Source organism: Balearica regulorum, chromosome 5 (assembly GCF_011004875.1).
Source record: "Balearica regulorum gibbericeps isolate bBalReg1 chromosome 5, bBalReg1.pri, whole genome shotgun sequence".
NCBI lineage: Eukaryota > Metazoa > Chordata > Aves > Gruiformes > Gruidae > Balearica > Balearica regulorum.
Genome location: NC_046188.1, coordinates 33,445,550 through 33,458,235, shown reverse-complemented (window position 1 = coordinate 33,458,235; position 12,686 = coordinate 33,445,550). Strand labels below are relative to the sequence as shown.

Below are 12,686 nucleotides of genomic sequence, written 5' to 3'. Positions count from 1 at the left end.
TTCAAAAATTTAATTAAATCTACCTTCCCCACATGATTTCCATTTTTTGACCCCACTTCTTTTGAAGTAGCCTAAATATTTCACAAAAATTGTGTTCGTACAGGATCAACTTGGTCTAAATGTTCTGCACTGTAAGGCTTATTCTATGTTAAGTATTTTTCATATTGCTAAATGCTTAGTATTTCAAAAAGCTAGAAGGTAACAGTGACCATCTCAGCAGTTTGGAATACTTGGGATCTCAGTAGGGTGTTTCTTTTTGGATAATGTTGGATTATCAAAGTAGAAATCATAACTGGGAATATATCAATTTTGATTTAATATTCATTGTAAAGCTTTTTCAGATCCTTATTAATACTTTTGTCATAGAGAGGGATCTTTCCATGCTATATTAACTTTTAGCACACTGATTAAAACACTCAAGAAACAGAACAGAGTCTTAGTCCAACAACACGAGTTTATTTAAACAAATTAGAACAGTTGCAGTAGCAGACACTGAGAGCTGGGCTTCCTGGACTGCCCGTTGCCGCAACAGCACTGCCATTACTGGGCAAAAGAAGAATACTGAAGAAGAGATTTGAACCTGGATCGCAGCTGATTAACCTAACTGCTGGATTATTCCTTACTGCATTCTGCCCCTCCCTCTTATTTACCCCCTTTTAGTTTCAGTGCTTTGCTTTGTACCCATTTTTATATCAGAGCACTTGACTCTGCAATTAGTTTTTACTAGCCAGCATAAGTACTTTTATTAATAATGCAAACAAAAAGGGCTAAGCTTTGTGATGTGAGATGGACGGAAACATGATTGCAGCTTCGTGGGCAGAACTGAAGATACATATTTTATTAGTAATCTATCAGTTACTAATATACCGTCAATATATTGCTATTTCCAGTTCCCACCTTTATTCTTTTAAACCGTCTAGAAAATTCTGTGAAAATAAGTGTTATAAGAGAACAATAAGGTGAACGTACAAAAAACCCCTACCAACAACAAACAAACAAACAAAAAACCCCAGGAAAAAAAATAGGAAAATGTGTAATGAGAGATTCTAACTCCATACCCAAATGAATATGCCTTACAGCACAGAATATAATTATAATACAGTTGTAGTCTAACCATAACACATAATTTAAATATAATTTGTTACAGAAACTTAAATTTTAAATGCTACAAGTTACCACCTAGTCAACAGGTAACTTTTTGTCATGAGGTGCTGCCGATCTAATAGAAAATCTGCCTCTGAAAGGTACATAGTAAAATCTGCCTGGTTGCACATTTAGGAATTTAGTGATATTTTGTATTGGGATGTTGTCCATACTGCAATTCTGATGAAAGGTCAGTGGGTACAACAAATAGAAGTTGTTAAAATGTGGTTTTAGTGTATTTCTGAGATTGTTGCTGTCTTTCTCTAATTTCCATTAATTTTATTTTGGTTTAACTGTTAGGAATTTTTAGATTTTAGGATAGGCAATTGCACACACATAACAAGGATGTTACTTTCCTAATACATTTTTTTTTCTTGGATTGCAATTCATGAACATTGTATTTCAGAATATATGAGAATGTATAATACATTGTCACTGTCAAATTGCAAAGTCTTTAAATTTATAGATGTCTTACTGCTCAGAACACACAATTTTTACTATGGACTCTTCCTGTACTGCTGGATTTTGCAGGATTTTGCAGCTGATACCGTGGGGTTCTTAATACCCAGACTCATCTCTTTGTCACATTTGATTTAATTGATGATGTAGAAAAGATAATATGACTTTAGTTTGGCCAAGAATATTATGTACATTTGTGGATCTTTGTTGCAAGTTTCAGTTTCTATAACTTGACATATTTTTGCATTGGAAGTTGTGTCCCTAGAGAAAGGTATTCTGTTATGTAAGTATTATCACTACAATATGAATAAATAGGTAAAAGATTGTGATAAATACTGTATATTATGTATCTTATATTCTATATGCATTACTATTACATATACTGTACATGTACATCTAGTTACATGAGTAAGTTTCCTTTCCACTGGGAAATGGTGGGCATGTCTATTATAAATTGGACTTATGCATAAAATAATCTTTGACATACTTAAAAGTATTTTCATGTTGATTATTATTTAGGTAGTCATAGATATAAGTAAAATCCATGTGAGACTGGGTATACATAGAGGACAGGTAAAGTACGGAACCACACTATATGGCTAGAATGAGAACCATCACTTTTTGTTTAGTAATACTGTTATTACAGTTAACTGTTTTCAGTTAACTGATTCTTGGTTTCATGGAACTGCTTCTTTCCTGTCTGCCAGTTATTGCAAACCAGGATCTTAAAGTAGCCAGTGACAGTCATGAAAAGCATATTTTGAGTAAGAATATTCAAGTGAAGTCATGGCTGGGAATTAATTTTTTTCTGTTAAGAATGGAATGTCACGGTGTTAATGTGTTTCATACACTGTGAATTACTGTCGTGTGATGAACAGCTTTCACCTTTCAATACAGAGTATTTTCTCTGCCTAGCTGTGCCTCCTCTGTTTGGAATCACACTGACCCATTTGACAGTTGGCATGAGTAAGGATTGTAAAGGCAGGTGGGAATGGAAAAAACCCAACTCACTCTTCATAGACTTTTATGACTGCAGTCTGGATTCTCCTTAGATGCTGTATTCCAGAGCAGTGGGACAGCCTTAAGCAATAGCACCCCTATTGTTAGCAGGTACTTCAACCTAGAAATTTCTGCAGTGCCTTCTTGGACTGCTTTATCACCACAGTGATAGTTTAACTGATGATTTAGTTTACTGTAAGTGGACATTCTCAGTAGAAACTTCAGTTAATGTGGGAAGGATATTATGAGTTCCCTAAGTAGATTGTATGTTTAAGGATAAAAGTAAGAGACAGAATCTGTAATATAAGCACATATAGGGACAGAAGGATATCACATCACTTTATCTTTTTTCTTTATCTGCCTTTAGATATTGTGTGTGTGGGTACAATTACCTTATAACCTGTGATTATATATGCTCTCCAGTCCCCTAGAACTGTAAGCATAGATAGAGAAAAATGTAGAAATCAAGGAGGGAGGAATGTCATTTGAACATGCTAGCTATATCTTTTTTTTTTTTTTTAACGGAACTGACAAAGAATACTGATATATTATAAAGCTATCCTTTTCAGAATAAATTTACGATAATAGTCATAAATAGCAAATGAACTATGTGGGAAACCCAAATGAATGCTTATGTAACCTCATGTAAGGTTTAGACATTTTCCATTTAACAGAGAGGGAAAAAAGTATTTCTTGATTTTTTATATCTTTACCCTGGCAGATTAAAATGCTTTTCATACTTTGAATACAGCGATGGTAGCATGTAAACTGAAAATCAGTGTTAATGATGAAATGTAAAATCTTCTGGAAAAAAAGTATTTCATCAGCTCTGAATAATCATCTGAAACTTTGATATCATCTGATCTTTACAGTATTCATTTTGAAATATAGAAATCATACCATTCCTAAAGGGTATAGTACCAGTTTCTGACATTTTAGAAAATTTCAGTCTTTCATTACCCAAGGGTAGTTGTTACTTAACCTGAAACTAGTATTTGGTAGATCTGATGAATTAGACCTGTTTCATGCGAACAGAGACTGTATCTTCTTTTGTCCTGTACTGAACTTGCTTCTAGTAAAGAGCAGTTATGATTTAAGATGAACTGTTCAGTACTTCTGCAGTCAAGTTTTCTCCTTTGTTACGAATATCTATATTTCAAAATATTTTTGCCATATGTTCTGGCCTGAGTTTTCATTTCTCCTAGGTGAAGTCTCATTTTCTTATTTCCTGTCTTTATTTCAAACCTATCTGTGTCCATTTTTATTATTTCTACTGGTGCACATTCTAATTTAGTATCCTCTGTGGGTTTCATTACCATGCTGTTAATCCCTTCTTCCATTGACTTAATGAAGATGTTAAACAAAATCAGGCCCAATACCAATCCCTGCGGCACCCCACTTCAGTACATTGGCATTTTCATTACTCTCTCCGTACAGACTATCAGCTAGTTAACAGCGTTTATAATTAGAAGAGTTAAAAATAATTTCCAAATATGCTGTATCAGATATTTTAAGAATCCAGATGAATTACAACCATTATCCTCCCTTATCTCTGCATATATAATTAATTAAAAAACACAGTCAACTGTGGTGGACATAATATGCATTTTCTAAAAGTGTGGTATCCATTGCTCAATAGTCCATGTCCATATTGAGTCATTTGCATTGCTTTACACTTTTAGATACTAATCTTTTCCACCTTGTTTTTCTGGACCCATTACTTTTCTTGGTACATACTGATTTGATTAAGTCTCTCATTCCCCATCCCAACTCTAATTGTTGTGGAATAGACTAATCTTAGTTCTTTTTTAAATTTGTTTTGTTTGGCATCTTTAGTCAAAGTGATACGAATAAGAAATGAGTAAATGATAATCAGTTTGGAGGTTGTACGCCATCTTTTAGATAAGGTATGTTCATAAAGCTGAGTGTTCTGCAGTTTTTCACAGTTGGCAGATTTTGCTAATGTGGTTGTGTGAGAACTTGTGATTTTTTTCAAAAGCTTGAGAGGAAATGGTAGGCTTTGTAAAAGGTGACAGATTAATAGTCATGAAGACTAGAATTCCACTGTCCCAAGGAAGAAATGCACCAAAGATTAACACTCTTGTTAGCTTGCTCATTTTCAAGTAGGCAGACTGCTCTTTTCAGGAAAAAAGTGTCCTTTAGGATGTGGAGAACAGTTTATCTTTTATGGCAATTAAGTCTTTGAACTGTCTACTGTGATTTTCTACAAAGGAACAATATGTATCCTGTGTGCCAGTACAGGACATTAGACGAAATATGCATAATAAGTAAAGAATATTTGACCTCCAGTTTCTTCATTTCCTCTGTGTGTATTGGAGATTCCAAGTGGACCAAAACAAGAATCCCGGAGAAGACTTCAGACTTGCTGTCGTGCCCACACGGGTGTATTAGATGGCAAGCCTTTTTCACCCACTTTATTGGAACCTTTCCTAAATGTTTATAACTACAGTTGCTGACTTTAAAAGCTAGATTTATTTTTGTTTTCTGTCTCATACTCCCTTGGAATGTGAATGACAGCTTTTGGGGTGGGTTTTTTTGTGAAAATTTCAGTTTCTGAATCTTTGTGTTCTGTAAATCAGAAGTGTGTGGTTTTTATTTCCATCAGTTGTAGAGCAGAATAAAATTGATTTGGCATTGATCAAGATTTAAATATAACCAACACATTGCCAAAAATATGTATGCAAATATTACAATTTTCTGTGATAGGATAGAACAGTTTTTTAAAAGTGTTTTCAAGCTGAAACTTTAATCTTACCTTTTCCTAAGCTTTGCGACCTGATCGTCCCTCTCAAGTCTATGCATGTAGCATTTTGTTAAACTTCAAGGTACTACAGACCTTCGGGAAAGTATTATATGAGATTGCTTGCTGTAAATCCAGCACGGTTTAAAGGCTTTAAATTTTAATTATTTCATTTTTAGAGGATTGCAGAGGTGTTTACATTTGGGCAGCATAGAGTATGAATAGGAGGTATTCGGATATAGTATTTTGAAGTTGATTTAGTGTTCACAACAATTAATATTGTGGCTTTTTCAGATGCATTGTTCAATTAGCAGCCTTTTTAAAGAACTGCCTGGTTTTGTGCTGCTCAATGTATGCATACTGCATTACATGATACTTCTCTTTGGTATAAATTCCAATTAGGAAATGCACAGAAGTTTTAGGTGTGTTGATAGTGTTATGACACTGCTCATTGTCATCTTTGTGGGATGGTGTATCTTAGTTTTGCTAAACTGCAGATAAATAAATATATACAGCCTCATTTAGCATCCATGAACTTGCAGTATTTTATTTCAATTCTTGATAAAAAATATCCTGTGAATTTTCAACCCACAAAAATATAAGTTCAAAGAGAAAAAATTAAATCACACTTCGATAAAATGAACTTTAATAGTGAAGAACAATGGAAAAAGATGAGCGTTTCATAGTCTTGTAGGTTAGGTGATCAAATGCATTTTGAAACGTAAGAAGCTCCATTCCAAAATGAGGATTAGCAAACTCGTCACAGCATTTGAAAACTGAGTTATAAATCTCTGAAAACTGTGGAAATGTTACAGCTATTTCAGTAAGATAGCAATAATATGCTATTGATTAATTATACTTTTTTGACTTAACTAGGAAAAAATATTGTTTTATTTAAAGGGAAGTTCTGGAGTTTTGAGTATGATATGCAAGCATTTTACAAAGTTATATGTGCATTCTTATAAACATCAATTTTTTTAGTCAAAGATAATCATAACTCTTTTTTATTTTTCATTTCATTTAATCTTTTAGCTACTGATAAGTGTACACATTTTCTCAAAAGAAAGCCTGTATCAAACTAAACTATGTGTGATCAACTCATTTATGGAATTTTTAGACTACAAATTTGTTACAGATCAAGAAAAACGTGAATTGTATTGAAGGTTGTGGTGTATTAGAACCACGTTAGTCAGATACAATTTGTGCTCATAGTGTGAACTCAAAGCTTTTTAATTACTGTTGTCTAAACAGTACCTTTAAAACTTTGTTCACACTAGGTAGTTGAATAAAAGATTTCACATTGCAAAAAGCAATTTTACCATCATTAGCTAAAATAAGGGGGCCCTAGGAAGAAAGGATTATCATATATTAAATAAAAAGTTCACCACCTTACAGCTTTAATCCCGTTAGAAAAGATTATTTCTATCTAACTTAATCAGCCAGAGGTCTTTATTGCCTGGAGTATTAATTGATTTAGGTCTTCATTAGGGTCAGAGGTACACATGGCTGACCAGAGGCAGCCTATTAGCGCGTTGTCAGTTATGCTTATTTACATTGACTGAACGTAATGGTGGGTTATTTCACTGTTAGGTCAGGGGGTCACTGACTCTTTTGTGCACCCTGACCTGTTAAAGGGCAGCAGTCACTCAGACACCAAACTGCATTCGTAACAAAGATTTGGCTGATTGTGTATTGACTCCATCCTTTCCAAGAAACACGGGTTACGGTGCAACTATTAACATTGGCCTAAATAACTGTGGGTGAAATCTCTCCGTTAGAAGTTCCCTGTAATTTTTGTATTATGCCACTTAATAGCTAGCAAGTTTTAATAATATCAGCAGGAAAAGTTTCATGAAGTTTCCATCATTGCTGTTGGCCTTTAATTAAAAAAACCCAAAACAACTCAGTGCATATCTATAGGTATCCTATTACTTCTGCATCTTTCTAAGTAGCAATAATTATAGCTTTTTCTTGCTAATTAGCAGCTTAAGTTAGTCCTTATGTCCAATTAAGTCTGTTTTTCTAATTTTTTCTTTTCCTGAATTATATTTTGTAGGGGATATGTTGTGTCCTATCAGTAACTTATAATGCTGTTAAAAACGTTTTCATGGGATAGAACAGTTTTTAAAGTGGCACCAAGCATTCTTCTGACTTTTCCTTTCTGTGCTACCGTAGATGCTTTCCTTCTGCTTTCCTAAAAAGCGAATGCAGCTTGAAAGAAAAGGTGAAATAAACTAATAATTTGCTACTACACTGTCTTCCCTTTGTATTAGCAGTGATCTAGCTCTATATTATACTTAATTCCTGCAGCACAGTTACACTATGAAAAGTAGTCATTCTCAAATAAGAGCTTAGCATTCCTGTCTGTTAGAGTACTCTGAGGTTCTGATTGTCCACTGAATTCCCTTGATTACTTACGGTTGTGCCACCTGAGCAAAACTGCTGCTAAACTATTACGTTAGCTTATTAACACTCACCTTTCATTTAACTTGCAGTGATACAAATGCAAATAAAAAGGGAAGAAATGTGCAATCGCATGAGGCCCCATTTATAAACTGCTTACTGCTGTGGAGCTATATTGGAAATAAATTGGTACAAGTGAGCATCTCCACAGTACAAGGTTTTTTTTATTTTTGATTTGTCAAATCTTTCATGAAATTTTAGCACTGGAAATATGTGTATGGGCTACAGTGAAAATTAAATCATCAGTGTAAGATGAGACATCTAGTGTATAAATACACATCCATTATATTGTAGTTTTGTTTCTATGCTGAGTTTACTGGATATGCGAGTCCTCTAGACTTGATACACTGTGAATCTATAGCCTGAAAGATCTTCCGTTATCCTTGTAGATGCTCCAAAAAGATAAACTGTTGTAAGGTTCTAGCAGGGTTTTGCAGAACACTTTCACAACACAAGGACTGACACTGTACGTTGTGACATCTCCCGTTGTAAGATTTCAGTACTGTGAACAAGATACTATGATGTCTTCCCTGTTTTAAATGCTTTTTACTCTGCTAACAATTTTCTGTATAATGCTTCAAATATTCTAGAGACAACCTCTTGAAATCTGTTAAAACAGTGTTTGGACTGGTTTGCTGCTTTGCCCCTGCTGATTGTTTATTTATGCTTGCTTTTCATGACCAAGTCACTGGGAAAAAAAAGAGGAACATCCCTCCTCCTGCCCGTATCCTAATTTATGTCCCCCTGAAATAGAGTTGCTGCAAACCTGTGGCCGTTTTGACCCTTTCCCCCTCTTCCTCCCTTGCATCCACCCTTCCGTAACATGGTGGCATGCTAGGAACACTGTTTTTCTGTTAATTACATCTTAAGATACAAACAAGCGTGTTAGGAACAGAGGGATTTTTTAATTGTTTTTTAAAGAAGTCTGCAAAATTCCCACTGAATCTGAGCCAAAAGTGGTGCCAATTTTGCTCAAATCCTTCAGAGATTTTTTTTGACCTTGCTTATGACCAGTGGGGCTAATTGTATCAGAACTATCCAGGATACTTTAAGAAAGTGCTATGTTGGTCCATATTTCAAAACACTGAGAGATATTTTATCGTTAATTAGTATTCATATTATGTCTCAAACAATCTGTTCAAGAATAGGGGAAGTGAACTAGTTGAACAGCTCTTCTGTCTACCTAATAATTAACATGGGTGATGCATGGAAAACCAGCAGCCCAACAGGGAAGAAAAAAAAAGGAATAAATATTGCCAGTGTGATTTTTTTCTGTAGAAGTATAAACTACCTGTGTTGCAGTTTTTGACTAATGCCTGGATTTCACTTTGCAGAGGTGAAAATGAATGGCTTGCTTTAAAAACAAACCTGTGCCCCTCTGAATTATATTTTCCTGAATTTGTTTCTCATCTTGTCAGTATGCCACTTGGTAGCTGGCTGGACTCCCTTGTTCAATGGCACATATTTTAAAATAGCACTGTAAAAAAAAAAAAAAAAGACCATTTGTTCCTATAAACCAAAATATTACTTGCATATTTTTTCCCCAAATTCAGGATTATATATAGCATTAGCAAAACAATATTTCAGATATTTTAAACAATTTAAATAGTTGATGGGTGTCAGTTGATACATTATGTTTCCTCTCTGCCTCCTCCCCCTCTTCAGCTGCTAATCATAGAACTTGTATGCCAAATTGTATAAGATACTCTTCCAATAGTTACATGTGTGAGTCTTTTGTGAGACACAGACAGTTACGAGGACAGATTTGGAGTTGCATATGGGTCTGTCACATGGTTTGATTGCCATGTCTTCTAGGACACAGATTTCTTTTTTAATTATTCTTAATTCTGAGGAATTTTTACAGTTTATATAGTAAATTCTGCAAAATTCTTCCTAAAGATTCCTTGCGCAGTCCATTTTCTTTCTCTTTACTCCTAGCAAAATGCTTCCTGTGCTGACTTCAAAGCTGCTTACGCCCACCTTACTTCCCACTTCTATACTTAGTTTTCTTTTGATATTGAATAAAATTTACTGCTTCACTGATCAGGAAATGTACAGACTTTCTAGAGAAGTGCAGCATAAGAGGATGAAAAGTTTTGATATTTACATTAAGATTTTATAATAAATCTTTGAGATGTCTGAATAGTAAGAATAAATGTTTCCTTTGCTGGCTGCTGTTAAAAAAAGTAGGTCTTCAGAGTGTTGCCAGGAAGACTTTGGAAAATCAGCCCAAAGTAACTGCATTGCAGCTTAACTTAAAACAATATATTGATGGTATATCTGGCCACACATCTAATTCCATTTTCAAAAGGCGAACCCATCTCTTTGGTCAAGTAGCACTCTTCTGCTTTTTATTTTCTATCTGCAATTTCCTTTTACCTTCTGGTGGATTATCGTGACTTTTTTCATACACCGTCTTGTAGGTGTTCTGCAAGAATTATTTTATAGTATTTTTAAATTAGTTTACTAAAGACATTACAGATATATGCTTATACTTTCTTATATATTCTTACATAAAATAAAGCTTACCTTAAGACTTAGAAGTTAAAAAAATAGCATTGAACCAAAGATAGTGTGCATCATCACTCAAAAAAAAGAAAGCAAGAACATAGTTAACCGTGTTGGGGGCATCAGTGTGATCCAGCAACTGTTACAGTCAGTAACATCAGATATTATTGCTTTAAGCTGACACATCCAAGTATTAATTGCTAGATTAAAATTTATTGCAGGGCAGTGTTTCTATATTGTAGTTAAATCCCTATCAAAAATTATATTTAGACCGGCATGTTTGCTTCATTTGTGACAAATGATGGCAAAGAACAGTACTGTTGAAAGAAACTACCTGGAAAAGAGAAAAGTGCTTCCCTTGCCTTCTAAACACTCCCAGAATCTTCTTTACTTATTTTTGTTTTCTTCTAGGTTGGAGATGTTCTCTACTGTGCTGGACAGATTGCTCTAGTACCTTGTACGATGCAGCTTGTTAGCGGCGGCATATGGACTGAGGCCATAGTTTCCCTCCGTCATGTCGAGCGAATTCTTCAAGCTATGAGCCAGATGACTGCACTCCACCACGTCATCACAGCTAACTGCTATGTAACTGACAGCAAGCACATTCCTATTGCTCGCTCTATATGGCAGAAGAAATTAAGAGAATGTAAAAAGGTAGCTGTGATATCCATTTTCTTCTTTCTGGGTTGTCTTTTTTTTTCCCCTCTAAGTCTTGACAGAATTTTCTCAGTGCATTTCAGAGGGGTTCAAGTAAAGCTGATACAATAAGGTTTGATTGAGCTGTTATGTTCTGGCTCATAAGTGGTTGTGCACAATTGAGAAAGAAAATTGCTTAATAGAAAGTTATATTCATCACTAACTTTGTCTTAATTCCCCAAAGCAATGTTTTAAAGAACTCTTAAAGCACAGTCAATTCCTCCAACAAAAATGTGAACAATACCTTATTTGAATTACCTCTGCCCGTATATTTTTACGTAATAAGAACTGGGCATCTTCAACTTTCTGTGAGTTGTTCTGTTGAGATTTTTTCCCCGCTCTTTCTTACAAGCAAAATTGTCATGACAACTGAGTTTAGCAGTTTACTGCTCATTATTGTTTATTATTCAGCTGAACTTTTAAGACCAGATCAGGGTGTGCCTGTCTATTGGTTGACCCTAGATTATCTCTAACAGCATAATAATTTGCACAGTGATTTATAACGATACCATAATCATTTCTATTATATATGCACCACTTTTCTTAAATAGCCCTGGAACACCCTGCAAGCATTGAAAAGGTAATGGCCACAAATCTTGTAAATAAAACATAACTTCTCCACAAATGAGTAAAAAAGAGTAGTACCTGCATAATTGCTGTATAATTTAATATAACTTGATTATTATGGTTTCTCAGGGAAATACATGGCTGGGAAGCATAGCATATGTTAATGTTGCCATAGAAGAAGGAAAAATGCATCTGAAACTTTCCTTCTGTTTGCCTTCACTTTCAATCTCTGCACTAGGCACTTGTCTTTCTTATTAAAGATGTAGACTTTCCTTAGACGCTCACACATTCAACCTTGATTTATTGATAAAGGACCCTCTTAAATACTGTTTACTAGTTCTCCAAGACCAAGTGTATTGTGTCTGAATTCAATTCAGATTTTTTAATTCATTTTTTTTGCTATGTGACTGGTTGGTAACATGTACCATGACCATGAAGCCTACATGCTTTCTTATTTGTAATATGTATGATTTGAGGGCAGATGGGTGGTGTGTGCCAGTTCTTCCAAACTTCTTTTTTCCAGATAGAATCTTTTAGGTCTTCCACAGTTGTTATACATATCAGCCACTCTCTATCGAGTCTTTTATTTCTTCCACTTACTGAGATGACTAGGTAGTACTTAGCTACATGAAAAATACTGATGAGGTTGCTTGCTTTTTGGCTATTACTAGTATCTGGTCCATGTCACTTTTTGATTGTTGAAGCCATAGCTTAAAAATGGATTGCTGCCTACACATATTTCTATGAAAAGTTAGGTGCCTAACAGTTTTCAGGACTGTTTAAGAAAAAGTATCCTAGAGGAGCATCAAGCAATCCTAGAGGATGTTCATTAATCTAATGCTGTGCTTATCAGATCATATTCATCAGTGACAGTATCAGAAAGAGCAAAAAAATATTAGCAGATGAAGCAATGTGTGCCACAACACAATCTAAAAATGCTTTGGAAAATATTAAAGGATCAGTGGGAATGAGCCAGATGTTCCAATTTCCCTATCATTTTGTCAATAGGAGGTTCAGATAGAGAAATTGAATTTTTCTTCAGGCTATGCATACTTTTTTGATTAGTAAGGTTTTGTATACACAGCAAAGC

General features: G+C 34.7%; 1 protein-coding gene across 1 annotated transcript in view; it reads left to right on the top strand.

Moving 5' to 3' along the window:
- DPH6 (diphthamine biosynthesis 6) overlaps nt 1–12,686 on the top strand; it is a 221,488-nt gene that overhangs the window by 143,994 nt on the left and 64,808 nt on the right. Inside the window, exon 13 of the mRNA XM_075754099.1 lies at nt 10,745–10,987. Coding sequence (XP_075610214.1) covers nt 10,745–10,987 — 243 coding nt within the window. The remainder of the gene's footprint in view (nt 1–10,744; nt 10,988–12,686) is intronic.